Genomic DNA, 27,914 nt, shown 5'->3' with positions numbered 1-27,914 from the left:
TTGTTGTTATGCGAGCAATAGGTGCTCTAGCCCTTCACTGATATATTGATCCCTGCTGCCTCCCTTCACAAAGGTTTGGCTGACAAATATGCTTGTGTTCACTGGTTGCCCCATGTACCTGTCAGTGCCCAGTGCAAGGCCCCCCCAGGTGGCTGTCTAGCTAACTAGCATGCCTTCAGTGTTGAGAGGCTCACCATTGCCTCAGGCAGCTCTGAGTATTGGAAAGGCTCTTTATGTTCTGTCGCCTGGAACCTTCTGTCCCCTTGTCCTGTTCTGTCCCTGAGGGCTCTGAGATGCTGGCCATGGAGGCAAGATCCCCTGCTCAGAAAGTGTTTCACTCTGACTTTGGACCGATAACTTTAACTGACGTAGTAAGTTCCTCATTAGCTCTACAGTGTGCCTGTCTCTGCTGAGCCACTTGAGCCAAGACAACACAGCCTCCCTGTGCTCTGAATCTTGTAGTCTGGAGAAGTCGCAGGCATGGGAAGCATCGCATGAGCCTTAAATAGAGCAGCATCTGCCACCTCAGCTCCTTTGTGGAAAGAGGCAGTGGGGGAATGGATGCAGAGTTGAAACAGCAGCATTTCCTCTTGTTAGAATGCGGCACACTGACGCCATTACACAGGTGTTCAGGGAATGCCAAGTTGTGGTTATAGTCATTGCCATTCCTCCAGAGTTCAGAGAAGTGGGAGGTCAGTGCAGCAGAGCACTGGATGGCGAGTCAGGAAACCTCAGTTCTCGTTATACCTCTGCCACTGACTTACAGGGCAACTTTGGGCAAGTTCCTCCTCCCCATAGCTTGGTTTCCCGGCCTGATCTCTGAGGCTCCCTGTAGCTCTGATGTCCTGTGATTCCCATAACTGTTTCTGGGAGGCTGCTGGAGGAGCTGAGCCGTGGACAGGGTGGGAAGGATGAGCAGAACTTGCAGAGGCAGAGAGGACACAGAGAGGACACATGCAGAGACACCAGACCTGGTGTGTGTGGGTTCAGGCAGGGTAAAGTGGGGAGCCCAACTGGATGCTGCTGTGGATGGGTCCTGCGGCTGTAGGGCCTTAGATGCCCAGCAGGGGAGCTGGGCCCAGTGCCGTCTGCAGTAGGGTAACACTGCAGGTCCTTGGGAGTGGAATTGGTGTAACAAAGGCAATGTCTTTGGTAGGAGTATTCCAGATGGACTATAGAGAAAGAGTCAACTATCTGGCCCACGGTGTGCTTTATTTCTTACATACTGTACTAGTTTGGGACTTTCTGAAATAGCTAAAGCTGTGGTTCCTTAAACTGTTTTGAGTCTTGGGTCCTCAGAAGCTGATGAATGCTTGGACCATTCCCCAGAAGACACATGTGTAGGCCAGGCATGGTGGCTTAACGCCTGTAATCTCAGTACTTTGGGAGGCCGAGGTGGGTGGATCACCTGAGGTCAGGAGTTCAAGACCAGCCTGGCCATTGTGGTGAAACCCCGTCTCAACTAAAAATACAAAAATTAGCTCGGTGTAGTGGTGCACACCTGTAATCCCAGCTCCTCAGGAGCCTGAGGCAGGAGAATCGCTTGAACCCAGGAGGCGGAGGTTGCAGGACGTATATGCAGATGTCCCTTGGTAAACATGGGAGAGTGGTTCCAGAACTCCCTGAGGATACCCAAAATCCATGGATGCTCAAGTCCCTGATGTAAAATGGCGTAGTAGTTCCCTATAACCTATACACATCCTCCTATATACTTTAAATCATCTCTAGATTACTTACGATACCTAATACAATGTAAATGCTAAATTTTGGTATACTGTATTGTTTAGGGAATAATGACAAGAAAAAAATTCTGTACATGTTCAATACAGTTTTTTGTTTGTTTGTTTTGGGACGGAGTCTTGCTCTGTTGCCCAGGCTGGAGTGCTGTGGTGCGATCTCTGCTGACTGCAACCTCCGACTCCCTGGTTCAAACAGTTCTCCTGCCTCAGCCTCCCAAGTAGCTGGGATTACAGGCACGTGCCACCATGCCCAGCTAATTTTTCTATTTTTAGTAGAGACAGGGTTTCACCACTCAGGCCGTCTTGATCTCCTGACCTTGTGATCTGCCCGCTCAGCCTCCCAAAGTGGTGGGATTACAGGCGTGAGCCATCGCGCCCGGCCAGTTTGTTGTTTTAGAAGATTTTGATCTGCAGTTGGTTGAATCCATGGATGCGGAACCCATGGATATGGAGGGCTGACTGTGCAGTGATGTCCCTTTTCTGGGCTTGTTACTGTCAGGGGTCAATTCATCCTCCTAAGTACCCTGTGAGGTTGAAGGGAGGGAAGGGTTGTGCGGACATTTGGTAGATGAGGATGCTGAGGTCCAGCAGACAAGTGACTTACTGTCAGGCACTCTGCAAGGCCCAGTGTGTGGGAGGATGGTGGCCCCACTGCTGTGGAGCCACCAGTGGCCTGTGAGTCCTGGGTTCTGCCCTGTGAGTCAGCCCCAGACAGGGAACCTGCATAACTGGAGAATTTCCCGGGGCTGAGCTGGGGTCACAGGGGGAAACTGAGTCATGAGAAATGAGGAAGCAGAGGGAGAATGGACTGGCGGCGCCTACTCAGGCCTTGGTGAAGAGTGGGCCGTGTGCCCTTTCCCTCTCCAGGCGCTGGGCCCCCTGCCCCATGAGGACGGCAACCTGATGCTGCACCTGCAGCGCCTGGAGACCACGCTGAGTGTGTGTGCCGAGGAGCCGGACCACGGCCAGCTCTTCACCCACCTGGGCCGCATGGCCCTGGAGTTCAACCGACTGGCATCCAAGGTGCACAAGAATGAGCAGCGCACCTCCATTCTGCAGGTGAGGCGCGTGGGGAGGGCGGCCCGAGACAGGCAGGCGTGCTTCCCCCCGAGCTCTTCCCACCTTCCTGCTCCTGGGAATCCACTGGTACCATGGGGACTTCTGAAGGCTGTGTTGTGGGCAGACTTCGGGCTTTTTGTTCAGGGTGATGAACAGGATAAGGAAGTTGTGGGGAGGGATGGGAAGGAAATGGGGAAATACGGGATGGGCAATGCGAGTGTCATGGTTGGGGATACCCCCAGCAGTCCTGCCTTTATTTCTCATGTGCAGGGTTGGGGGATGGGAAGGGAGGGAACAAAGGTCAGCTCCTTTCATAATGCCTCTTTCCCCCCAGGGTAGACACCCTCATTATCACCACTTCATAGGTGGGGAAGCAGCTCTTTTTTTGCCCAAGGTCACCCAGCTGGTAAATGGTGAAGTTGGGATTGGAACCTCGATCTCTCGCATTCCAAAGCCCATACTCTTGACCACCATCCCAACCTGCCTCCCCTATTGAATTCCTTTTGAAAGCCTCCCTGTGCTGTGGGGAATGGCCAGATTTCCTTGCTAGGCCAGGCCAGACCTTGGAGTTATATGGTCCTTGGTTCCAGTAGTGACCCTTTATTGCTGTATGACCTTGGACAAGTCACTTATCCTCTCTATCCCCCAATGTTCCTATCAGTAACATGAGCTAGGAGTGCCTCCATGGTTAGATTGCTGCATTAAATGAGGCCATGTACATGAAGCACCCAGTGCAGTCCAGAACCTAGTCCATGCTGGAAGAGAGGTCCCCATTCGGAGTTCATGACGGGCATCCACACTGGGCAGGGGGTCTTAGCCTTACGGGCTTTAGCAGCCGGGAAGTGTTCAGTTATAATTGGTGACCATTCTAAAGATGGCAAAACGGAGGCTTCTGAGGGACTGCTCGTGATCTGAGTGCCCGCCACCTTAGTGACAGAGCCATGACTTGAAGCCTCCTTACTCCCTGCAGACTCTCCTCCCAGGCCATTCTCTGATCTGTGGTCTCATTCATGTCAGCAGGCACTCAAGTGCCCCGCTGATGGCAGAAGGGGGAGTCCCCCTTGCGTGACCTTGGTTGCCGAGGGCATGAAGGGCAATCAGGTTGGAGATGCAATATGAGGAGAGGTGTGGGGGTAGAGGAGCACGGAGGATGCCCATCCCACCTGGAGGGGAGGGGTGTGTTGGGAGGTGAGGCTGAAAGAGAGGCAGAGGCCTGGAGGGCCAGGCTGAGAGAAGGGAACCCCTTTAAGATGTCAGTGAGGCTTCAAGGTATCCAGGCTGAACCCTGTCAAGGTGAGCCTGGCACAGTGCCTAGGCCGTGGGCAGGGTAGGAAGGTGCCTGGGGTGAGAGCACTTTGCGCATCCACTTTTCAGCTTTGAGATGGGGATAGATCCTAGGCCCCTTAAAAGGGGTCCTGCCAACCTCTGTTATTTTTTATTTCAGTCCCCTCCTTGTTTATTTCCTTCTTAGCTCTTATCATAGTTTGTAATAATTTTATTTAATGCATTTTTTCTTATACTCTTTTTTTTCTTATACTCTCTGCTAGAAGGTAAGCTTGAGGGGGGCAGGCACCATGTCTGTTGTATTCACTGTTGCGTCCCAGTTTGTGGCACTTCATACACACTTGGTGAATGAATGAAAGGACAAAATAATAAATGATCAAATGAACTCATAGCTTAGCTCTTGTAGCACCTTGGATGGAAGGTGATGATCTTTGTGACCTCTGATGATTCTATCCATTGGCCGGTTTGCACCCAGGGCGTTGGCCCAGAGACTCCAAGGAAACAGCTCTCTAGACTGCAAGGGTAGGACAGCAAGTGAGGCCTTGTCCTGGCCTTGCCTTAGGGACTAGGAGCAGGCCATTCTGTTCCCTGGAGGCCTCGCCCAGAGACATGGCATCTCGGGTATTTTTACTGCCTGGGTGGAGGTGTATTGATCCAGTTCCTCCTCATTCATTCATTGATGTGTTTCTTGGTTCACTAAACAAACATATTCAAGGTTAGGTATAGCATAAGGCTCTCTGCTAGGCATTGAATGGACTCATAACAATAATTTTTTGATTTCTTTTTTTTGAGGGGTGTTGGGGGACAGGGTCTTGCTCCGCCACCCAGGCTGGAGTGCAGTGGTGCGACCACAGCTCACTACAGCCTTGACCTCCTGGGCTCAGTTCTCCCACCTCAGTTCCCTGAATAGCTGAGACTACATGCATGCGCCATTATGCCTGGCCAATTTTTTAGTATTTTTAGTAGAGACAGGGTTTTGCCATGTTGCCCAGACTGGTGTTGAACTCCTGGGCTCAAGTGATCCTCCTGCCTCAGCCTCCCAAAGTGCTGGGATTACTGGTGTGAGCCACCATGCCCAGCTGGTTCTCTGTTTGCTAAGCCTCATCTCCCTCATTGTCCAGCCACCTCCAGTTGAAGGCTGTGTCCTCCATTCAGCCTTCCCAAGAGTCTCCTATGTGAGTCAGAAATGAAACAACTCTGAAATCTCCCTGGATTACACAACAAAAGTTTTCCCTCCTATTCTGTGTGGCAGGGGTTTGTTTCTGCTCTACACAGTTCCTTAGAGTCCCAGGGAGACAGGGGCCCAACTTTCCGGTGCCCTTTAGAATACGAGGCATCCACATCAGCCCCTGCTACCAGGAAAAAGAGACTGGAGAATTGTGCATAGGCCAGTCCAGGAGTGATGCTTGTCCCTTCCACACCTCTTTTGTTGGCCAGAACTAGTCACATGGTTGCATCCACCTGCAACAGGCCTGGGAGGTGGAAGGCAGCAGATGGCTGTTTAGTGAATGGCCGTGGTCCTGGCCCAGCTCAAAGGCTGTCCCCTCCTTTGGGCACCATCTCTGTCCCTTCTCTGATCTTTCATCACAGGGGAAAGAGACACCAGTGTGGGGTCTGCCAGTTGGAGTTTTACTCCCCGCCAGTGATGAGTCTTAGCAGCTGTGCACCTGTTAGACTGTATCATTTTACCTGGTTTCCCTACCTTTAACATAGAGATGAGTTACTTAGCTTTGAGGAAGTTGTGAGGCACCAGTGAGGCAGTATATGGAGAAACACCAAGCAATGTACCTGGCACAGGTGAGGTGCTCAGTGAGGATCTGTGGAAAGATTGAACAACTCTGTGCTGACACTGTATGTTAGCATTGCTAGTCAGCACCTTCCCTTCCCCCCAGCCTGTGAGGTCCTGAGTCTGGCGACCCCTCTTCCATGCCCCCAGTTCATAGAGCTTCCAATATGAGTCCCCGCACATAAGCAAGTGGCTGATGGTTCATGGACGCTTCCACTCTCACTGTCTCATCTGTCCCTCTCAGCAGCCCTATAGAGGAGGCAGAGAAGAAACAGTTGTCCCTGGGCTAGGTGTGATGGCTCATGCCTGTAATCCCAGCACTTTGGGAGACTGAGGCAGGTGGATCACTTGAGGTCAGGAGTTTGATACCAGCCTGGCCAACATGGTGAAACCCCGTCTGTACTAAAAATACAAAAATTAGCCAGGCATGGTGGCACACACCTGTAGTTCCAGCTACTCAGGAGGCTGAGGCAGGAGAATCTCTTGAACCTGGGAGGTGGAGGTTGCAGTGAGCTGAGGTCATGCTACTGCAGTCCAGTCTGGGCAACAGAGTGAGACTCTGTCTTAAAAAAAAAAAAAAAAAAAAAGAGAAACAGTTGTCTTTCTTTTGTAGAGGAGGAACCAAGTGTCACAGCCACATTGTGAGGGCGTGAGGGCATAGTGAGGTCCCGACTGAATGCCCTGTCTTCTGGTTTTCCCCTTGGCAACACTGGGCACCTCTCACACCTGCAAATTGATGTGTCTTTCAGCCCCCCTAGGACTCGCCTGCTCATTTGTCCATTTGCTCATTTGGCTGTTCAGTCATGTTGTTCCTTCCACAAACTTTGAGCTGGGGGCTGGGGATCTGGCAGTGAACAAGAGAATGGTTAGGGGTCCCAGCCCTCCGGGAGCTCAGGAATTAATTAGGGGTAAGGGGGGTAGATATTAAGAAAATAGCAGCACAAACAGTTCTTTAGCTTTATCTGCCACAGGTGCTGAGAAGCGTAAAAGCGGGGGGCTGTGAGCAAGGATAACGGAGTTAGCCTAATGTAGCTGGATCAGGGAGTCAGGGAAGACTTCTCTGAGGAGATGGGATTTAAACTAAGACTTCAAAGAAGAGTAGAAGTCAGCTGGGGGAGGCTGGTGGGGAATAGGGGTCCCGGCAGTGGGAGCAGGGATGAAGGAGAAGGGATGGAGCTGTCTGTCTTGGAGGAGCAGAAGGCCCCATGGCTGATACTTGGTCAGGCTTCTCCGTAGTTGGCTCCCAAGGGAGAGGACACGTGGGTGGCCAAGTGGCTTAGCTCCTTAGAGAGGGATGGGGTGAGGCCAGGCAAAGGGGATAAGGAGTTGGGCCCTGGGGTGGCTACAGGCCCCCCACCATCCTCTAGCTCAGCCTGCACCTGGGAAGGGCCCCTCCTTCCCCTCACCCTGTCTGTTCCCCTGCCCCACAGACCCTGTGTGAGCAGCTTCGGAAGGAGAACGAGGCTCTGAAGGCCAAGTTGGATAAGGGCCTGGAACAGCGGGATCAGGCTGCCGAGAGGCTGCGGTAAGTTCAGGCCCCTCAGAGAAGGGGTGAGGAGTGGGGGCTGCAGGAGGAGGGGCTGGTGCGCAGCACTGATTTCTGGGTTGAGGACCGGGGCTCTGAGGCCCTGTGCCCAGAGCCCTATTTGGAGGTTACGTCTCTTGATCCTTCTCCTTGGCTCTTTTGGTATTTTCTCTCTGGCCCTTTTGCCACCTTGGGAGGTGTATAGAGTGCCTTGAGAGCTTCAGAAGAAGGTCAGCATAGATTGTACTTCCTTCCTCCTCCAGCACTTGCCTCTCTCCCCTGTTAACGGTGAACTGGCTGTCCAGAGGACTCAGGACTTTGCTGCCTCCTGCTGGTCACCATCCCAACCTGCTCTGTCTTCCTGAGAACATGAGAGCTCCCCCACTGGACTAGGGGGCTTAGACTTAACTGAGGGTTGAGGGTCAGGGAAAGGCATTACAAGTTTATACGCCTTCCCTTCCTTCCTTTGCAAGATTCTGAATTGACAGGTCTTAGGCAAGACCTAGGAGCCTGCATTTCACCAGGAGTCTCTGTGATTATGAACGAGGTAGGCACAGGATCACGCCTTGGGAAACACTGATCTTGACTGTCAGAGCTTGACAAGCCCTTGGAGATCATGCAGACAGACCTCTCACTGTGCAGAGGGGAAACTGAGGCCCAGGGAGAGGCAGGGACTTGATTGGAGTCTTACAACAAGAACTTGGGCCTCCTTGCTCTCCATCCTGTGAGTGGCCACAATTCCTGCCTGCACTGTGGTCCTGGACAGTTTGGGTGATGAGTCATCTGGAGGGTACCAGCTGGGCTCAGGCACATAGGAAAGGCCCGTGTTACAGACAGGACTTGCCACTCTGTTTTTCCCTCCTCTCCTGTTTCTTATTAGAATCAACAGAAAGAGAAGGAATATAAACTTCGTAAGTATGGCCACAGAAGTAATGTTTAACTACTGAGCCACTGGCTATTTTGAATCAGTGTGTAATTTATTTGCTTTTGGATGGCCAAGGATGCACTTTTGGGGTTTTTATAGCCCTAATGACCCCATCCATGGATTCAAAAACTGAAGCTGGGGAAAAAAGTCACGGATTAGAAGGCAAGAATGCAAGTCTCTGCTGTATGACCTTGGGAAAGTCATTTTACTTATTGGTTTTTCAAGCGGAAACTCAGCTGGCAAATAGAACATAAAGAAATGGTGGCTGGGCGTTGTGGCTCACACCTGTAATCCCAGCACTTTGGGACGTTAAGGCGGGAGGATTGCTTTGAGTCCATGAGTTTGAGACCAGCCTGGTGAAATACATCACCACCCCTCCCCCAGCCCCAACAAAAAATACCAAAAAAATTAGCTGGGTGTGGTGGTGTGCCTGTAGTCCCAGCTACTCAAGAGGGTGGGGGTGTGTGGTGGGGGAGGTTGGGGGTGGCTGAGGTGGGAGGATTACTTGAGTAGGAGCAGTCGAGGCTGTGGTGAGCCGAGATTGGGCCACTGTACTCCAGCCTGGGTGACAGAACGAGACCCTATCTCAAAAAAAAGAAAGAAGAAACATTTTAGTCAGACCTGAATCCACATCACTAATTTTACGATATCCTCTATCACCTGCCTTATTAGTTACTTAGAATTTTACTTTAATTTGATTCATCTTTTTAATTAAAATTATAAAGGAAACTTTAACTAGAGTAAATGGAAAACAGCATTACCTGTGATAAATAGAAGATAACTCTAAATACAATGAAAGTGAAAGGATGTTAATAAATTCAGGCTAAGGATCATTGCACATTGAAGGCTCTGGGCCTGCAGCCTGCACCTTCTGTGTTAACGAGGGAAACTGGCGAGTAACTAGAAAGGTGCCCAGGGCCTGTTAGCACCAAGCTCGCACCGTCTCCATGGTCTACACAAGAAATGTGAAGATAATTGGAAAGGGTGTCACTTTCTCACTAGAATGTGATCCAGGGTTATTTAATGCAGTGTTTGGATATACTCTGAAGGTCTTGTGTGCATAGAAATTCCACAGCTGGAGAAACCCTGCCATTGACAATCAGAGACCTCCACAGATTGAGAGCAAGGTAGCTGAAGATGCCCTTTTTGGTTTTCCAGGAGGGCAGGTTTCAGGATCCTGCAGTACTCCCTGGGGCTCAGCTGCAACTCATGCGATAGTGAGCATTAAGGAGCCCTGTAGGTTTCTTAACTCAGGGTCAGCATTGTGATTTCTCTGTTTACCTCCATCCCAGGGAGGAAAATTTGGAGCTCAAGAAGTTGTTGATGAGCAATGGCAACAAAGAGGGTGCGTCTGGGCGGCCAGGCTCACCGAAGATGGAAGGGACAGGCAAGAAGGCAGTGGCTGGACAGCAGCAGGTATGTGGTCAGAAATTCCTTCTGTAGCATCCTTGGTTGCAGGTACTCAGCCTCTGCTTACCACCTCCAGTGACAGTGAGCCTCCTCCCTCCTGCAGCCAGTGCCAGTGGTAGAAGGTTCTAGCTGTTACGTGTTTTTTTCTTGACTTGGCCTGACCTCCATGCTTAGAGGCTGCTGGTAGTCACTGTGGCTTCGTGGGCCTCATAAGCCTTCTCTTCTCCTGGCTAAATAGCTCCAGTTCCTTCAGCCATTGCTCATAGAAGGTGGTGTTGAGTCGTTCGCTCAGTCTGGGTGCATTCCGTAAACACATTCCAGTTTGTCAAGGTCTGTCTTAGAGAGTGGTTCCCAAAAGTCAGTTTAACATCTTTGATATTCCTGGCAGAATTAGGTTGGTTGAGCAAGCTCCCTTGGATTCTGCTAAGCTCCTGGGATTGTGTCTCTGGAGCCTCTGAAGTGGAGAGGGGAGGGTGTTGGCTAGTGTCTGTGTGGTCTGGTGATGCTGCAGAGCTGGCCCACTCCCCTATCCTCTAGTCCCAGCACTGGCCACATCCAGGTCCCAAGCAGGAGCAGACTCTGCACCCCTTGCCCAGTCGTTACCATTCCCCTTGCTGCAGAGCTGAGTCCCAACTCTTTACCAACATGTTTTTACTTCACCCTTTAATGGGGTTTAATAGCTGAACAGTAGGGCTCAATGTCTTTAACCCACCGTACACCTATGCAATAGTAGTAATTACCGTAATGGCTTAATTCCTTAATTCCTTATTACTATGTGACAATGTAGAGTTTACCCAGGACATGCAAATCTATTATCTTATTTGGGCCTCATCTCTACCTATAAAGTAGGCAAGGCTGGGACTAGTATTCCATTCTATAGCTATGGCCATAGGTTTGGAGAGGTCAAGTAACATCATGTAATCAGGATTTCTGTGTGACCTGCTATCAGGCAGATGTAGGGTACGGCCAGGGAAACATGCTGATAAATGGTGAAAGTCTGCTCTTCCCTGGTCTTCCAAATCCCAGCCCATGGAGATCCTCTTTTCTTCCCTTTATTCCCCAAATCAGATCCTGCCTTGTCTGCCCTCTTGTGGAAGGGACTTGTAGACTCGGCTGTTCTCCCTTGGGTTCTCTGAGCTGCCTCAGGTGTGGAAGTCCCTGGACAGGTCTCTTTACTTTTCCTGTGCCCTTTAATCTCCACTCATCTTCCTTGAAAGCCCCGAGCCAGATGCTCTTCCTGCCCTTCCTGAGAGTGGGAGCGACTTGCCCTTGTGCCCCAGGGTCACCTGTCTCATTAGAGGCATGTGTTACAGAGGGGCGACGAGTGTGCCTTGGAATTGCACGCAGGTGGAATACTAGCTCCACCTTTTACCAGCACTGCAACCTTGGATAAGTCACATAAGACTCCTAGGCCTCAGTTTCCTCTGTAAAATTAAGATAGTAACACCTGCCTCAAGGGGTGGTTGTGAGGCTTCAGTGATGCAATGCTTGTAAAGTAGGTTTAGCGTCGTAAACAGTGAACGTTAGCTGTTGCTCTTTAGGGGAGATTTGGGGCCAGCAGCCAGCTCTGCTGACTCCACGTGGACTCCTCTCTCCCTCGCAGAGGTTCAGGGTGCACCACCCTAGAGCCTGGAATCCACCCTCTTCCTCCTTCCCCAGTAACTTGTTGACCTTTTTGCTAAGCACAGCTCCCATCCAAGATGCCGCAGATTTCAAGTGGGCAGGCCTGTCTGTCCCCTTTCTCAAAGGGGGTGACCTTCCTTGGAGGGCTCCCCCTCACCTTGCTCCTTGGTGCTATGGTGTGCTTACAGGCCTGAGCCTGTAGGGGGCAAGCTCTGCCCCCAGCCCTACCTGAAGCCCCTTGGGGATGCAGTGTGGAGAGAAAGAGAACGCTGGAAAGAGAACGCTGAGAATAGAGAGAATCTGACTCCAGGATGATGGCAGACAATGTCAGAAGTCCGGATGGGGCCTGCAGACCTTCTGTTTGAGCTTCTCATCGCATTGAAGCCCAGAGAAGACGAGGGTCTTGGTGTCCGTCACAGAGGGGCTTGGAGATAGAGTCGACACACACCCTCTGGACTACTGGCCTTGTCTGCTGTTTCACCCCAGCACTTGCTATTTTTTTTTTTAACCTTTAAACCTTTTTATTTTGGTATAACTAGACTTACAGAAGAGTTGCAAAAATAGTCTAGAGAGTTCCCCTATCCCCTTCCTTTACTTCCCCTAACGGCAACATCTTATAGAACCCAGGTTAAATGATCAAAACTAGGAATTAATGGCATGTACTACTTAGTAAACTACATACTTTATTCAGATTTCACCAGATTTGCACTCATGTCCTGTCGTGTGCCAGCATGGAGTCTGGGATCCCACATTGCATTCAGTTGTCTTTTCTCCTTCATTTTCCTCTAGTCTGTGACAGTTCCTAGCTGTTCCTTGCTTTTCATGACCTTGAAACTTTTGAGTTGTACTGGCCAGTTATTTGTAGAATGTTTTTCAGTATAGACTTATTTGCTGTCACGATTGATGCCTCACAAGTGATTGGATCTCATGAGGAGATTGAGGTTATGTGTTTTGGCAAGAATCTCACGGAGGTGACGTTCTGTGTACATCAGAGTGTGCAGAATATTTCTCAGTCCAGCAGACCAGGGGTACATGATGTCAGTGTTTTACTACTGTTAACCTTCATCACTTGGCCAAGTGCTGTCTTTCAAGTTTCTGCAATCAAGTGACCAATTTTCCCTTTGTAATTAATAAGTGTTTATTTTTGAGAAGAAACTTAGAGACTATGCAAATACTCTATTTTTTCTTAAACTTTCACTTACCGATTTTAGTGACCATTGGTGGATCTCCACCTGCAGCAGTTATTACTGTAGTAATGGAATGGTGATTTCATATTTTCCTCATTCTTCCTACACTTATTAATCAGAATTCTTTTGTAAGGAAGAGCTGTCCCTTCTCCCCCATTTATTTATTTATTCAGCTATTTTGTTCTATCAGTATGAACTCAAGAGTATTTATTTCATACTGTGACTTATAATCCAATACTATTGTGATGTATTTTGCTGTTCAAAGTGTTCCCGTTTTGGCCATAGATGTTTTTTTCAGGTTGTCTCCTGTGCCCTTTTGACATGCTCTTTTATTATTATTGTTATTAGTATTATTCATTTGAGCACTTCCTTACTTTCCATCACTATAAGATGCATCAAACTCACCTTATATTTTATCTGCTCCACCTTATATTTTATCTGCTCCAGCCCCTCAAAGCAGCCCTGTTTCTTTTTAATAAAAAGAAAATGGTATTTAGAAACCAACCGAGCACTAGGTTTGCTCAGTGCTGCTGGATGTCTCTGCTTTAGCCCCTTACAGAGGACAGAGCTGGGAAACATCTATGTGTATTACACAGATCTTTATTTCTGCATCTTTCTAAAAATGTTTTTAAATAAACATTTTATATAACTTTAACTTTTGTAAAAGTTTTATAAAACATATATGTTTTATAGAATGAGTATATCTATATCTATATCTGTCTGTATCTATATCTCAAATGTCTTACCTTCCAGGCCAGAGAGTTTTTTGACTGATGTGTGTAGGGAGTGAGGAGAGTGGCTGGTAGTACCTTAGAGGTTGTACCTAAACAGGGAGAATGACCGTAGGGAGGGGAGAAGGGAAGGGGAGAGGGCCTGGCAGCCACCCTGAGTCAGGGAGGGGGAATCATCATCTTGTAGACTTCTAGAAGGGGACGTAGTCATGACTGGGATGGTTAGTGGTGTCCTGCTGGGTGGAAGGAATAGGGAGACAGAGGGCTGGGGCCACTTGGGCGAGGGGTCTTAGAGGAGCACCGAGACTGGGTGAGATAATTTGTATTGAGGTTTTGGTGAAGGCCCCTCTGTGCTTCTCCCCAGGCTAGTGTGACGGCAAGTAAGGTCCCAGAGGTGGTGGCCTTGGGCGCAGCCGAGAAGAAGGTGAAGATGCTGGAGCAGCAGCGCAGTGAGGTAGGTGGCCGAGGTGGCAGTAGTGGGAGGATCCCTCTTACCTCTCGGGACCAGCAGCACAAAGGCTTGCCCTGGCCTCCTGGCTCTGGCAGGTCCCAGGTCACCATGAGGAGTTGGCATGGTGACCACTGACCCACCTGCCCATGGATGAGGTCTGACTCCTTGCCCTGGACTGTCCTCTCTTGATCAGTCCCTTTGCCTACAGTGGTCACTCTGAGGAGGTGGCATGTGGGGCATGGCCTAAAATCATTGGGGGTAGAGTTTAGGCAGGCTCCTATGGTAGACCTTGGATGGTGGAAAGAGGTTGTGATAAGTTAGGCAAGTTTTAGCATCACTGATGAGGAGTGGAGGGACCCTTGAGAGATGGTTTAGGGAGGACCCATCATGGAAGGAAGGGATTAAGGCCGCTTCCCACTAGCCTGGAGGCTCCATGAATTTACTGTCAAAATTTTTAAGCTACCTTGGCTGGGTGTGGTGGCTCATGCCTGTAATCCCAGCACTTTGGGAGGCTGAGGCGGGTGGATCACCTAAGGTCAGAGGTTCGGGACCAACCTGGCCAACATGGCGAAACCCCGTCCCTACTAAAAATACAAAAAATTAGCGGGCATGGTGGCACATGCCTGTAATCCCACCGACTCAGACTGAGGCAGGGAGAATTACTTGAACCCGGGAGGCTGAGGTTGCAGTGAGCCGAGACCATGCCACTGCATGCCAGCCTGGGCAACAGAGCAAGACCCCATCTCAAAAAAAAAAAAAATAGCTACCTACCTCTATTGGTGTAGCTACTTTGCAGATATTTTGAGACTCCCATTTCAAGAATTTTCTTAGGCAAGAATGAAAAGGACCAGCCAGCAGCCGAAGCCTGCCACAGAATACTGAGTGGATTCCTAAACTCCATTAAGGCGATGGCCAGGTCTTTAGGTAGTTTAAATGTCCCCCAGTCCCACTAAGGTGCAGGAGCCAGTTCGTAAGAGGCTCTTAGTTTCCCTCTGCTGCCAAGAGAGAAGCCACGCGGCAGAGTCCCTGTGCTGCAGTCCATTCCATCTCTTCCCATGGATCTCACATGTGTTCCTCCCCCTCCTCACACCCCCAGTCTAGTCCAGTCTTTCCAGACCCGAGGTCGAAGTGCAGCTCCGTTTTGGTAGACACTTGTTCTGTCTGTTCCATCTAGCCCCTCTCCACACAGCCCAGGTGCTTCTCTAGAACCCTGAGCCTGCCTCCCCTCATCCTCCCGCACATTTGAAAGCTTCTTGATGTGCATATTAGTTTTAGATTTCTTTTTGTATTGTTATAAGCATCTTTTTTTCTGATTTCAAAAGTGATATAATGCTCATTACAAAAAGATCAAGAATACCACCTCCTAGAGAAAACCACAACTGATTACAGTTTGTTGCATATCCCTCAGTTTTTTTCAAAGTAGAATAAAATTATACATATACGTGTGTGTATATATATGTATATACACACACTGCTTTACAGATTATTTTTTCTTTTCTTTTTTAAAAAATTAACTGGGTCAGGTGTGGTGGCTCACACCTGTAATCCCAGCACTTTGGGAGGCTGATGCAGGAAGATTACTTGCAACCAGGAGTTTGAGACCAGCCTGGGCAACATAGCAAGATCCTGTCTCTACAAAAAATAAATTAGCTGGGTGTGGTAGTACACACCTGTAGTCTCGGCTACTCGGGGGAGCTGAGGTGGGAGGATCACTTGAGCTCAGGAGGCTGCAGTGAGCCATGTTCATACCACTGCACTCCAGCCTGGGCCTGCCTCCAAAAAAAAATTAACTGCCTTTGAGAGTATCTATTCATATCTGTAACGTATGCTATATTCCTTTAATTCTTAGTGATTTTTTTTATCATATACAATGTTTTTGAAATTGGTATGGATCCTTATGACTTATCTTAAGGGGCAAGGCCAATACTCCTTTTGTTTTATTTAGTTGATGATGTAGGGTTGTTTTTCTTCCCTGAGGAATTGTTATATCAAGAGTATGGTGGATAGTGTCATCTTCAAACTGAGGAAGTGTGTTAGGTGCTTTATTTTCTGTTTTCTTTTTTTTTTTTTTTTAAGACAGGGTCTCACTTTGGTTGCACAGGCTAGAGTGCAGTGCCATGATCTTGGCTTACTGCAGCCTCCACCTCCTAAGTTCAGGTGATCCTCCCATCTCAGCCTCCCGAGTAGTTGAGACTATAGATGCGTGCCACCATGCCCAGCTAAATTTTGTATTTTTTGTAGAGATGGGGTTTTGCCATATTCTCCAGGCTGGTCTCAAACTCCTGAACTCAAGCAATTGGCCCACCTTGGCCTCCCAGAGTGCTGGAATTATAGGCATGAGCCACTGTGCCTGGCGGCCTATTTTCTTATTTTCTTAACAGCTGCACATTGTCTGTTTATACTATCGTTTCTTTAACCTATCTTCTGTGCTTAGATTGGCCTCTGGATTTTTTTGTAATACAGGTATTGCTGAGATGATTAGCCTTGTGTATATATATTTGCACACTTGTGTAAGTGTTTCTATTGGTTAAATTCTTCAGAGTGGAATTATTGGGTTAAAGTTGATGAAAATGTGAAATTTCAATACATAATCTCAGACTGCCCTCCAAAGAGGTGTGTGTGTTCCATAATTATTCACCAAAATGATGTAGTTTCCATGTCTTAGTGTTAATCTTGCTTTCCTGGCAAGGTAAAATGCAGCAGTGGATGAAGGTGGATGGCTTTGAGCAACATTGAGTTTTCGAGAGGTGAGGGATGGAGACAGTGTCTGTAGCCACTATTCACACACACCGAGCACACCTTGGGACGCTGGTGTACATGGGGCAGGAGATGGCTCTCCTTGTTCCTTCTCTGCTCATCTCCTGCTAACTCCAGTCTCTCCCCGCAGCTGCTGGAAGTGAACAAGCAGTGGGACCAGCATTTCCGGTCCATGAAGCAGCAGTATGAGCAGAAGGTAATGTGGGGTTCCTGGCCACGCCCACAGGGCATGCCTGGTCTTCATCTCGCTGCCTCTTTAGCAGCTTTGAACCTTGGGGAGTGGCCACACTGAGCCCCAGTATGGCCCAGAGGAGAAGTTGGGGGCAGTGTTGGAGGGCCCAGGGGCAGCCAGGCCCTGCCCACATCCTGCAAGTGCTCTACATCCTTGCCTCACACACTCCTCTCTGCCTCTGAACCCAGATCACTGAGCTGCGTCAGAAGCTGGCTGATTTGCAGAAGCAGGTGACTGACCTGGAGGCCGAGCGGGAGCAGAAGCAGCGTGACTTTGACCGCAAGCTCCTCCTGGCCAAGTCCAAGATTGAAATGGAGGAGGCAAGTGTGACTGCTGGTCCCTGCAGAGTCAGTTCCCCTCCACATTAGCAGAGAGTTCTGTGGAGCAAACAAGCCAGGGGCAGGAGTCAGGAGACCCGGGGGTCTAGTGCCAAAGAGCTAGGTGACCAAAAACACAGGCACGTTCCTTCCCTGCACTGCAGTTTCCCATCTGAAAATTGAGAAAGTTACATTAACTACAGCTTTTCACATTTTCTTGTTTTTATTCAGAACTTTTTGTTCCACTAAAATTGTAGGGAATGGGGAACTGTACAGGGAAGCACACCGTATAAAAGATCTAAGCAGGTGGCCGGGCACGATGACTCACAATCCTAGCAATTGGGGAGGCCGAGACGGGTGGATTACCTGAGGTCAGGAGTTCAAGATCAGCGTGGCCAACATGATGAAATCCCATCTCTACTAAAAATACAAAACTTAGCCAGGTGTGGCAGCAGGCACCTGTAATTCCAGCTACTCAGGTAGCTGAGGCAGGAGAATTGCTTGAACCTGGGAGGCGGAGGTTGCAGTGAGTCAAGACTGCACCATCGCACTCCAGCCTGGGGAACAAGAGTGAAACTCTTGCTAAAAAAAAAAAAAAAAAAAAAAAAAAGATCCAAGCAGGCCTGCTGTATGGCACTTGGTGGGGTGGGATGCTGCTAAGTGTTCAGCATAGTGATGGTGATTTGTTGGGGAGGGGCTACAACATGAGACAGAGCTTCATTTATCCATTCATCCAGGCATTTGTCTTCAGAGCCTGTCTCAGGCATTGTGCTTTGGCATAGAGTCCACAGGAACAGCTCAACCCTGCCCTCGCTGGGAAAGAGGTGCCAGACAACTAATTACAGAAGCAAATAAAGTAAAAGTGTGTTAAGTGTTTCAGAGAAGGCCGGGTTGGGTGGCTTGTGCCTATGATCCTGGCACTTTGGGATGCCGAGGTGGGAGGATTGCTTGAGGCCAGGAGTTTGAGACCAACCTCAGTGACATAGCCATACCTTGTCTCTACAAAAATTAAAAAATTCACTGGGTGTGGTAGTGTGCACCTGTAGACCTAGCTACTCAGGCTAATATGGGAGGATTGCTTGAGCCCAGGAGTTGGAAGCTTCAGTGAGCTGTGATTGTGCCACTGCACTCCAGACTGGACAACAGAGTGAAACCCTGTTTCTCTAAAAGAAAAATGTATGGCCAGGCATGGTGGCTCATGCCTGTAAACACAGCATTTTGGGAGGCCAAGGTGGGCGGATCACTTGAGGTCAGGAGCTTGAGACCAGCCTGGCCAACATGGTGAAACCCCGTCTCTAATAAAAATACAAATATTAACTGGGAGTGGTGGCGCATGTCTGTAGTCCCAGCTACTCGGTAGACTGAGGCACGAGAATCGCTTGAACCCGGGAGGCGGAGGTTGCAGTGAGCTGAGATTGTGTCACTACACTCCAGCTTGGGCAACAGAATGAGACCCTGTCTCAAAAAAAAAAAAAAAAAAGTACTACGAAGAAGAAGTTACAGAGATCAGAGAGTGGGCATAAGTGAGACCAGATTCTTTCTTGGGGGGAAACAACAGGTCCCCTGAAGTAGTAGTATCTGCCCAGTCATATGTATGAATGAGACCAGCCAAGGCCCATCAGGACCTTGGAGCAGCTTAAAGAGGAAAGGCCACTTGACTGCCAGACTCTTGGGAGATTTTATTTATGTCACCATGTTTTCCCCTTCATGGGAACTGGGCATGGTCTTTTGCCTAGCTTAAAAATGGACATTTTCAACCTGGATTGCCTTTCAGAGTTCCTCCCGTCAGCATGGGACACCAGGGGCCTTATTTGAGCAGTCAGCCTACGTCTGTGACACCCCCTTACCTTGGAGGTGTGGTAGGGAGAACACTTCTGTCTTTCCTTATGAGTGCACAGTCATACCTGGTGACTCGCAGCCAGACATCCTGGCTCTTTGGCCCCTCTCCCTTGCTCACAGTGGTAGGTGAGACAAATCCCTGGAATCTGAGGGCTCTTCCCTGTCAGCTACAGGGAAGGTAGGACGTTTCATGACAAGGCGTGGCCCTGTAGATAAGTATGTATTTTGGTAAAGCCCATGCCCATCCGGGAGCCTCTTGATGGGGAGTCCAGAACGATTCCCAGGGAGGTCTGACCAAGCCTGCCCTCTGCAGTCCGTACTGACTAAAGGTCACACAGGGCTGGGTGAAAACTAACCCCTGCGACTGGTCGCTTAATCACATGCTGTGAATACACAGTTATGAAATGTCCACACGCTACAAAGTGAAAGTTTCCCTGGACTACCTCCCACTGCCATGATCCCAGGCCCTCCCTAGAGGGAACCACTGTTACCATTTTGGTGCATCTGTTTCCAGACCTTTCTCGCATATATGTACACATAGGAATATATAGTTTATTTGGGGATGTGCCTGGTCTTTCCACTGCACTGTGCTGCCATCCCCTAGTTTCAACACCTCCTTTGACATGGAAGGAGAGAGAGCAAGGGAATAGGAAACCTGGGTTCTAGCCCCAGCTCACTGTGTGGCCTTGGGTACGTCACTTCCCCTCTCTGGACATTTGTTTCCCATCGTATTACAGGGCTGGGGCTTGATGCTGTCTAAAGGCCATCCCAGTCTTGGCTGGCTGTGGCGAAGCCCTGCTGGTTCCGTAGAGGGTATGGAACCGCCTCCTGGAAGCCTTCCCTCAGCTGTGGTGATCTTTCTTTTAGCCCCACAGTATTTTGTTTCTTTCTGGAGGAGCACTCTCTGCCTTATGTCACAGTTCTCTCTGGGCGTGTCATCTCTCCTCTAGGCTCCAAGGCTGTATGAGCTGCAGTGTCTGTTAGGGATTATCAGTAGTTTATCGCTTTCTGTGGATCACGGAAGACCCCCATGTGAATCTGGTCAGAACTATGGCTTTTCTTTCTAGCAGATTACACACAGACAAAATTTTGCATTCAGTTTTGGGGCTCACAGGCCTCCTGAGGTCTCTGTGTGACTCACATTAGGAACCCCGTACCTGTGACAGGTAGGTAAGCTTAGACAAGAGAGGGCTGTGGCAGTGCCAGGGGTCTCAGCTGCTTAGTGGATGAACTGGTGTCGGAATCCAGGGTCTTTTACTCAACTGAGCTACTGCTTTTTCTTTTTTTAATTATTATTTTAAATTGACACATAATAATTGAGGGCAGGACCGGATGGACACTACTGTACCGACCCCAGGTGCTTTGCATGTGAGCATTGTGAAGTGATGGCCAGGGGAGAACGTAAGGGCTAGGCCAGGCAGGACAGAGAATCCGAGGCTTCCTGGAGAGGCCATCCTAGCCAGCTTACCAACCTTGTATTCCCTGCAGACCGACAAGGAGCAGCTGACAGCGGAGGCCAAGGAGCTGCGCCAAAAGGTCAAGTACCTGCAGGATCAGCTGAGCCCACTCACCCGACAGCGTGAGTACCAGGAAAAGGAGATCCAGCGGCTCAACAAGGTGGGTGCCTTGGCCCGGGTCCCTTGGCTGGGGTCCCTTGAGTCCAGCTGCAATGCCCACCCCATCACTGGCACCCCCAACCATTCAGCTTAGGAAGGGTAACCCCCAGTCAGTGAGCTGGCATCCTGTTTCCCGCCTGCTCTGTCATTGCCTCCCACACTGGGAGTGACTCAGCCCTTGAATTAGCCTGTGTCACCCTTCCCTCTGGAGGTGCACTCTTCCCCTTGTGCCTCACCTGCCCACCCTGCTTGTCAGGGTTTGCTTTACCCTCACTTGCTCAGCAAAGCCTTCCCAGAATCTCATTCAGGTTGCCCTGGTCTATGCTCCTGAGGTACCAGCAACTTCTCTGACACTCCTTCTCATGGCTCGTCATCACTTATTTAATTCTGTCTTCCCATCTGGTGGTGGGAGGTGCATACTTTCACCAAGGTGTATGCCCTGGGCGCCTTGTACAGCGCCTGGCATCAAGCACATGTTCAGCAAACACTGATGGGAATGGAGGAGCACGGGCTGAGGGGCCCGCCCTTGTGCAGTGGGATCCAGGGAGATGGGGCCCCCAGGGTAGAGGCTGGGGAAACCAGAAACCCTCTGGTCTGAGCCAAGCGGAGTGGTCTAGTCCCAGCTTAGCCTCTCCAGCCTCTCCAGTTCAGTTTTGCCATCCGAGCCCTGGTGGGAACGGCTCTAGTTCTGCCTGCTTTCCAGCACGTTTCAAAGATGCAAGCTGACAGGAGGGAGCTTTGAAAGGAAACATTCTCTGAGGGCCTGGAGGAGTTAAGTTCATGGCTCAGCTTTTCGTTTCATGCTAATTGTTTTTCCTTTCCCTCTGCCTCCTGACCCTGGTGACAGTGGACTCTGGCATGAGTTGAGCATTCCTAGGCCTGCTGGGGAAACCCTTTCTTTTTGGTTTTGGTGTTTTGTAAACACTGATTATGCCAAGTCTGGGGCCCTTGACCTGTTTCCAGAGAAAGAAACGTGATCTGTCCTGAGCTGGGGGACTTGGGGCTCTAAATCCAGGCAGAGAATTGTCCATGTTGCTGATCATAAAGATGACCTTGGAGGTTTTCTTGGCAGAGCCAGGGACAGACACCATGTGGATGAGTAATGCAGGGCATGTGGCCTTCTTTGCTCATGACCTAGGCATCTCCCTGTCGCTGGACCTCAGTCTTTTCATTTAAAAGTGGGGTGGAGTAGGAAGATAAAGTGGAGCCATAACTTCCCCTCGGAGCATCCTGAATACTCTCGGTCCTGCAGTTTCTTTGGGTGTCTAGGGGAGCTGAGGAGACCAGGTGGAAGCCCGAGTCCAAGTTGGGCCAGGTCTCTATCTCCCCTCGGTCCAGGGAGGCCCATGGGCGATGCTGTCCTGGGGCCAAAGTCCAGGGTGCCCAGTCTTGAGACATGTTCCAGAGTTCTGAGTAACATGTTAACAGACTTAAAGGGGAAACACAGTTAACTGAAACCTTTAAGAAGATGTGGGCACACTGTTTATATAATCTATTGTGAACATGATAGATTAAGAGTATTTTTTTATTTTCAAAATGTTATTTGATGATATTTCAGCCCATTTTCAGTGTTAGAAAGGGAAAATATTAACTAAGCAGAAATTAAATCCAGTCTTCTCTATGTACATAAGTGTTGAGGATGGAAGGGGTGGTTTGGATGGGAATGGGTTGCTGAAAGTGAAGAATCTCAGGGCAGGGCAGTTGTTGGGGAGACTGAAGCCTCCCCCGGAGGACTTAATCTTCCTTCTAGGTCTGGGTGCTAAGAATTGAGCCACACATGTTCAGGGAAGGGGAGGTTTCCCCTTCTGCATGACAACCCCAGTTTAGCCTGCTGGGTAGGAGCATGTGCTGGGCTTGAATCTGTGCTCTGCCACTTACCAGCTGTGTGACCTTGACCTTGGACAAGTCCCTTCAGGTCTCTGAGCCTCAGTTTTCACATCTGTAAAATGAGGATGATGATCATAGTCTTTTCTTCATGGCACTGTGCAGAAGATCCAATGAAATGATATGTGTAGAATGCAAATAAATAGGGCAGCATTTATTAAATAGGACTGGTAGTGGTGGCTATTATTAGTATGATTATTATTAGGAAGGAGGTCCCTGAGGATGACCCCTCCAAAGGGCCCTGATTTCCAGGGGTTCCTGCTGATGGTCCCATCTTTTCCTGATTCCAGGCCCTGGAGGAAGCACTGAGCATCCAAACCCCGCCATCATCTCCACCAACAGCATTTGGGAGCCCAGAAGGAGCAGGGGCCCTCCTAAGGAAACAGGAGCTGGTCACGCAGAATGAGTTGCTGAAACAGCAGGTGAGGCTTCCGGGAGGAAATCAGGTGGGAGGAGCTCTGTGGGAGCTGGAGCTTTCCTGAGGGCCCAGACGGCTTGGAATCACATGGAACCTGTAATTAGTAATCCACTTTCTGGCCATTGGCCAGGGCCCCCCTCTGGCTCTAGGTTTATCCTTTCCAGCACCATAACCCTAGCTTAAGTCGTTCCTCTACCACCTTTATGATTTAGCCATCTCTATGCCCCACACGTGCTATTATTTACCTAGTATTTAAAAAATAAATTCTAAATAAATGAATTTAAAAGGGAGCTTTATATCACTGCTGTAAATGGAAAAAACCATTTATTATTTGTCACAAGTAGAAAGTAACTGTACGCAATAAACAATAAAAACAGAACAATGTTATTAAACTCTAGCCGGATACTCTTGCCAAATGAAGACTCTGAACTGGAGTTCTTTTCTCCTTTATTTAAAGGAGATTGGCAGGTGCTAAAATGGTATTAAAGACCTACTAGCCCTGAGGGACACAGAAGGATTGGGGTGAAAGAAAGCGAAAAGGTTGTGGCTCTCCCATTGTCTCTGTGCTATTTAATCCTCCTAAACCTCCTTGAACCTAGCCAGTGTCTCAGCTGATCTGCACTAAGGATGTGAAACTACAGGCTAAGAGACAGAGGCAGGCCCCACCCAACCCACCTCTGCCAGGGCACCCTGGAGCCCTAGCAGAGTTTGTAGCGTCTCTGCCCTCAGAACCAGCAGATCCAAACTCTGGTCTACACCACACTCTGGTTCTGTGATCACTGCCCCTGTGGGTCTCAGCGGAGTGAAAGGATTGCACTGGTTGATGGCTTTCAACGTTTTTTTAAAACCATATATCCTTTGTTCAAATAAAGTCCTACCTTGAAGCCCAGAATGTAAGATAGAGGGACACAGAACTACTCTGTTTGAAGTTAAGGTGGAGGCTGGAGGTGTACCTGTCCCACTCCCCATGGCGACCCCCAGCTCTGCCATCTGTGACCCCAGCAGGAGGCATGGGAGTCTGGGCCTGAGGAGAAATCCCCACTCAGGACCATCCCCCTCCCTCTCTTCACCCTCCCTCCACACCAGGTGAAGATCTTCGAGGAGGACTTCCAGAGGGAGCGCAGTGATCGTGAGCGCATGAATGAGGAGAAGGAAGAGCTGAAGAAGCAAGTGGAGAAGCTGCAGGCCCAGGTCACCCTGTCAAATGCCCAGGTAAGAGTGACTGGACCCAGGAAGGGCAACTGGCCTGTCCTCGTGGGGAGAGGGGGCATGGATTGGAGGGCCCTGGTGAGGCTGGATGTCAGGACCCTCACTGCCTCTCTCCAGCTCTGCAATCATATTTGAGCTCGGCAAGGCCCTTCCCCTCTCTGACTCTTTCTTTGTACAATTACGAGGTTTACTCTAAGATACCTCTACCTCTGACTTTCCACAGTCAGTTCTGGGCTTTACTCTCCCAGAGTGGAACTAAAAGATGTTAGCAGAGAAGCAGCGAGGTTCACGTGAACCCTCTTGACCTGTGCACAGACCACTATGACAAGCAGGTGGCCTGCAGCAACAGCCTGGGCTGTGCTCCGCCCTCAGGGCCCTTTCCCGGGGCTGGCCCACGCACGGTGGCCCAGAGGGAAGCATCAGCCGGTCAGTCCTCGTGGCTGGTTAGGCCCTGGATCCAGGCCTGGCCAGAAACCACCTGTGCCGACAGTCTTTTCTCCCTCCCTTCTTCTCTCAGCTGAAAGCATTCAAAGATGAGGAGAAGGCAAGAGAAGCCCTCAGACAGCAGAAGAGGAAAGCAAAGGTGAGGAGGCTTGAGGGAGGTAGCAGCACTGACATCCTCTTACCTTCCTCATGGAGCTAGCCTGATGGATGCACAGTGTGTGCTCGGGCGTGGCGACATCCTCTGCTAACTAACTGATGAGTAATACAGGAAAAGCCTTAGAGCAGTTTTGGTACAGAGGCAGTGCCCACAATGCATTAGCTGTCATCACTGTTGACATTCTGTGTCCAGGTAGCAACCTTCCTTGCCCATGTGACTAGCCTTCTTTGGCCGTGTATGAGCCTTCCGTGCCCATGTATCCAACTTTCTATGCCCATGTTCCAGCCCTCCGTGCCCATGTACCAGCCTTTTGTGCCCATGCCCAGCCTTCCGTGCCCATGTACCAGCCTTCCGTGCCCATGTACCAGCCTTCCATGCCCATGTGCTCAGCCTTCCATTTCCATGTATCAGCCTTCCGTGCCCATGTGCCCAGCCTTCTGTGTCCATTTACCCAGCCTTCTGTGCCCATGTATGAGCCTTCCATGCCCATGTGCCCAGCCTTCCATGCCCATGTGCCCAGCCTTCCGTGCCCACGTACCCAGGCTTCTGTGCCCATATACCAGCCTTCCGTGCCCATGTTCTAGCCTTCCGTGCCCATGTACCAGCCTTCCGTGTCTATGTACCAGCCTTCTGTGCCCATGTACCTAGCCTTCTGTGCCCATGTACCAGCCTTCACTGCCCATGTAGCAGCCTTCCGTGCCCATGTACCAGCCTTCCGTGCCCATGTACCAGCCTTCCGTGCCCATGTACCAGCTTTCCATGCCCATGTACTAGCCTTCTGTGCCCATGTACCAGCCTTCCGTGCCCATGTACTAGCCTTCCATGCCCATGTACCAGCCTTCTAGGCCCATGTACCAGCCTTCTGTGCCCATGTCACAACCTTCCATGCATGTGTACCCAGCCTTCCATGCCCATGCAGGCTTCCATGCTCATATATCCAGCCTTCTATGCCCATGTATCCAGATTTCTGTACCCATGTAGCAGCCTTTCATGACCACATACCAGCCTTTGGTACCCAGGCTGCTAGCCTTCAGAGAGCTAACATTCTATTTAGAGGGTGATGAGATGGGTGTCCTGTGCAGCCTGTTGCAGGCCAAAGCCAGACGTCAGCCTTTCTTGCAGGCCTCAGGAGAGCGTTACCATGTGGAGCCCCACCCAGAACATCTCTGCGGGGCCTACCCCTACGCCTACCCGCCCATGCCAGCCATGGTGCCACACCATGGCTTCGAGGACTGGTCCCAGATCCGCTACCCCCCTCCCCCCATGGCCATGGAGCACCCGCCCCCACTCCCCAACTCGCGCCTCTTCCATCTGGTGAGTCTGTGTCCCTCCCTTGCTCCAGGGCACACACAGAGGCTGCCCCAGACACCTTCCAGAGAGGAAGGTTAAGTGAGGGGTTCAGAAACTGCATCCTTCTGAACTAAACAGCACCGTGGTGGCAGGTGGGTGTCCAGGGCCTGGCTCTGGGCTGCTACCCAGGGGCAGGGATCTGGCCACAGTCCCGCAGGGCTGCCCCACAGCTGTTCAGGGTCACTGGTCTAGGACGGAGAAGGCTGAGTAAGAGTGCAGGGTGGGAAGGAGGACTCCCTCCAGGCCCCAGGCCATGGGTATCAGAGTTTGGGTTTGCTTTTTCTTATAACTTCCACATGTAACTAGATTCCAGAGCCTCACCATGTTTCTCTCTCTTTCCTTTCCTTTCCTTTCCTCTCCCCTCCCCTCCCCTCCACTCCTCTCCCCTCCCCTCCTCTTCTTCTCTCCTCTCTTTTTTTATTTTCTTTTCCTTTTTTTTTTTTTTTTTTTTTTGAGATGGAGTTTCACTCTTTTTTGCCCATGCTGGAGTGCAGTGATACGATCTCGGCTCATTGCAACCTCTGCCTCCCAGGTTCAAGCTATTCTCCTGCCTTAGCCTCCCAAGTAGCTGGGATTACAGGCATGCACCACCACGCCCGGTAATTTTTTGTATTTTTGGTAGAGACGGGGTTTCTCCATATTGGCCAGGCTGGTCTTGAACTCCTGACCTCAGGTGATCCACCCGCCTTGGCCTCCCAAAGTGCTAGGATTACAGGCGTGAGCCACTGCGCCTGGCCTCTTTTCCCTTCTTATCATTCTTCTTCCAAAGATCTGCTGTCACTTGTCCCATTTTCCCCAGTCCTCTGCCACAGCCCCACCTTAGGCATCCCAGCTCTCCCCTGGACCATTACAGAAACCTCCTGGCTGGCCTCTTTTTCAGCTTCTCCCATATGACCCTTCTTGGTACACATCTTTAAACACCAGAGTATATAGTATGGCACTTAAGAGATTGGCTCTGGATTTACAAAGACCTGGATTCAAATCCAAGCTTAGCCATTCTCCTTGCTGGATGACCTTCAGCAAGTTATCCCCTCTGAGCCTCAGATTCCTTACCTGTGAAATGGGAGTGCCAGCCTGGGTTGTTATAAAGATTCAATTATACTTGACTAATACAGATTTAGTATTGTCCTGGCACAGTAGGTGCTATTGTAATTTTTGGGTGTGATTATTGATTATTAAGCACCAGTTTTGTCGCAGCCGGAATACACCTGGCGTCTACCCTGTGGAGGGGTTCGAAATCCAAATCAGAGCTCCCAAGTGATGGACCCTCCCACAGCCAGGCCTACAGAACCAGGTGAGCCCCTAATACTGAGTCTTGGTCCTCCCTGGGGGAGATAATATCTTATCTGCCAGCATTGCCTGAGTTTGGGGGTGATGTTGTTAGTTTCTGATCTTGGTGGAGGAGAGGCCCAGCTTTCCAAAACAGTGTTGAATGGAGAGTAATGGCAACCACAGAGTGAAGGGGGCTGAAACCATTCATTCTAGTGCATTATCTAATGCCAGGCATTGTGCTAGGTGCTATGGATGCCTAGAGAACAGAAGCAGATACAGTCCTTGCCCTTATACAGCGTAATGTCTAATGAGGGAGGCAGAAATGAATAAACAAACACCACACAAACAGGCTGCACTCAAGTGCCCTAAAGGAAGAAGAGCCGGTTTCTGTGGGAGCAGATAGCAGAGGAAGCCGACCTAGACCGGGGGCAGCATTTGAGTTGAGACTCTCAGAATGAGTGACACTAGCTAGGTGGAGAGGTAGGGGTGGAGGATGCTTTTGCAGACAACATGACAAATGCAGAGGCCGTGGTGGGAGGAGGGGAAGTAGGGGAGCTGATTTGAGGATCGGAGGGAAGACCAGCGTGGCTGGAGCCAAGAACAAGGTAGGGAAAGAGAGGGGCAACGCAGGGTTCAGGACGTAGCCGGGTCCTGACCCTGCAGGCCTGTGGAGCGTGGTGGGAGGCCTGGGTCTTATCC

At 50.1% G+C, this 27,914-nt stretch overlaps 1 protein-coding gene across 44 annotated transcripts in view; it reads left to right on the top strand.

The window, feature by feature from the left end:
• TNIP1 (TNFAIP3 interacting protein 1) overlaps positions 1-27,914 on the top strand; it is a 57,547-nt gene that overhangs the window by 27,972 nt on the left and 1,661 nt on the right. For 12 of the 44 annotated variants that reach the window (XM_063810814.1, XM_063810817.1, XM_063810815.1 and 9 more), the window contains 12 exons: positions 2,607-2,798; positions 7,299-7,393; positions 9,611-9,734; positions 13,634-13,723; positions 16,608-16,673; positions 16,898-17,029; positions 20,354-20,482; positions 22,656-22,787; positions 23,870-23,995; positions 24,510-24,575; positions 25,716-25,907; positions 27,141-27,237. In XM_063810814.1, coding sequence (XP_063666884.1) covers positions 2,607-2,798; positions 7,299-7,393; positions 9,611-9,734; positions 13,634-13,723; positions 16,608-16,673; positions 16,898-17,029; positions 20,354-20,482; positions 22,656-22,787; positions 23,870-23,995; positions 24,510-24,575; positions 25,716-25,907; positions 27,141-27,237 — 1,441 coding nt within the window. Of the gene's footprint in view, positions 1-2,606; positions 2,799-7,298; positions 7,394-9,610; positions 9,735-13,633; positions 13,724-16,607; positions 16,674-16,897; positions 17,030-20,353; positions 20,483-22,655; positions 22,788-23,869; positions 23,996-24,509; positions 24,576-25,715; positions 25,908-26,399; positions 26,543-27,123; positions 27,238-27,914 lie in introns of all 44 variants that reach the window. The other 32 variants (XM_063810823.1, XM_063810820.1, XM_063810833.1 and 29 more) reach the window with 5 other exon arrangements.

The sequence above is a fragment of the Pan troglodytes genome, chromosome 4 (genome assembly GCF_028858775.2).
Source record: "Pan troglodytes isolate AG18354 chromosome 4, NHGRI_mPanTro3-v2.0_pri, whole genome shotgun sequence".
NCBI lineage: Eukaryota > Metazoa > Chordata > Mammalia > Primates > Hominidae > Pan > Pan troglodytes.
The sequence above is the reverse complement of the archived record's forward strand: the minus strand, read 5'-3'. Positions and strand labels throughout refer to the sequence as shown.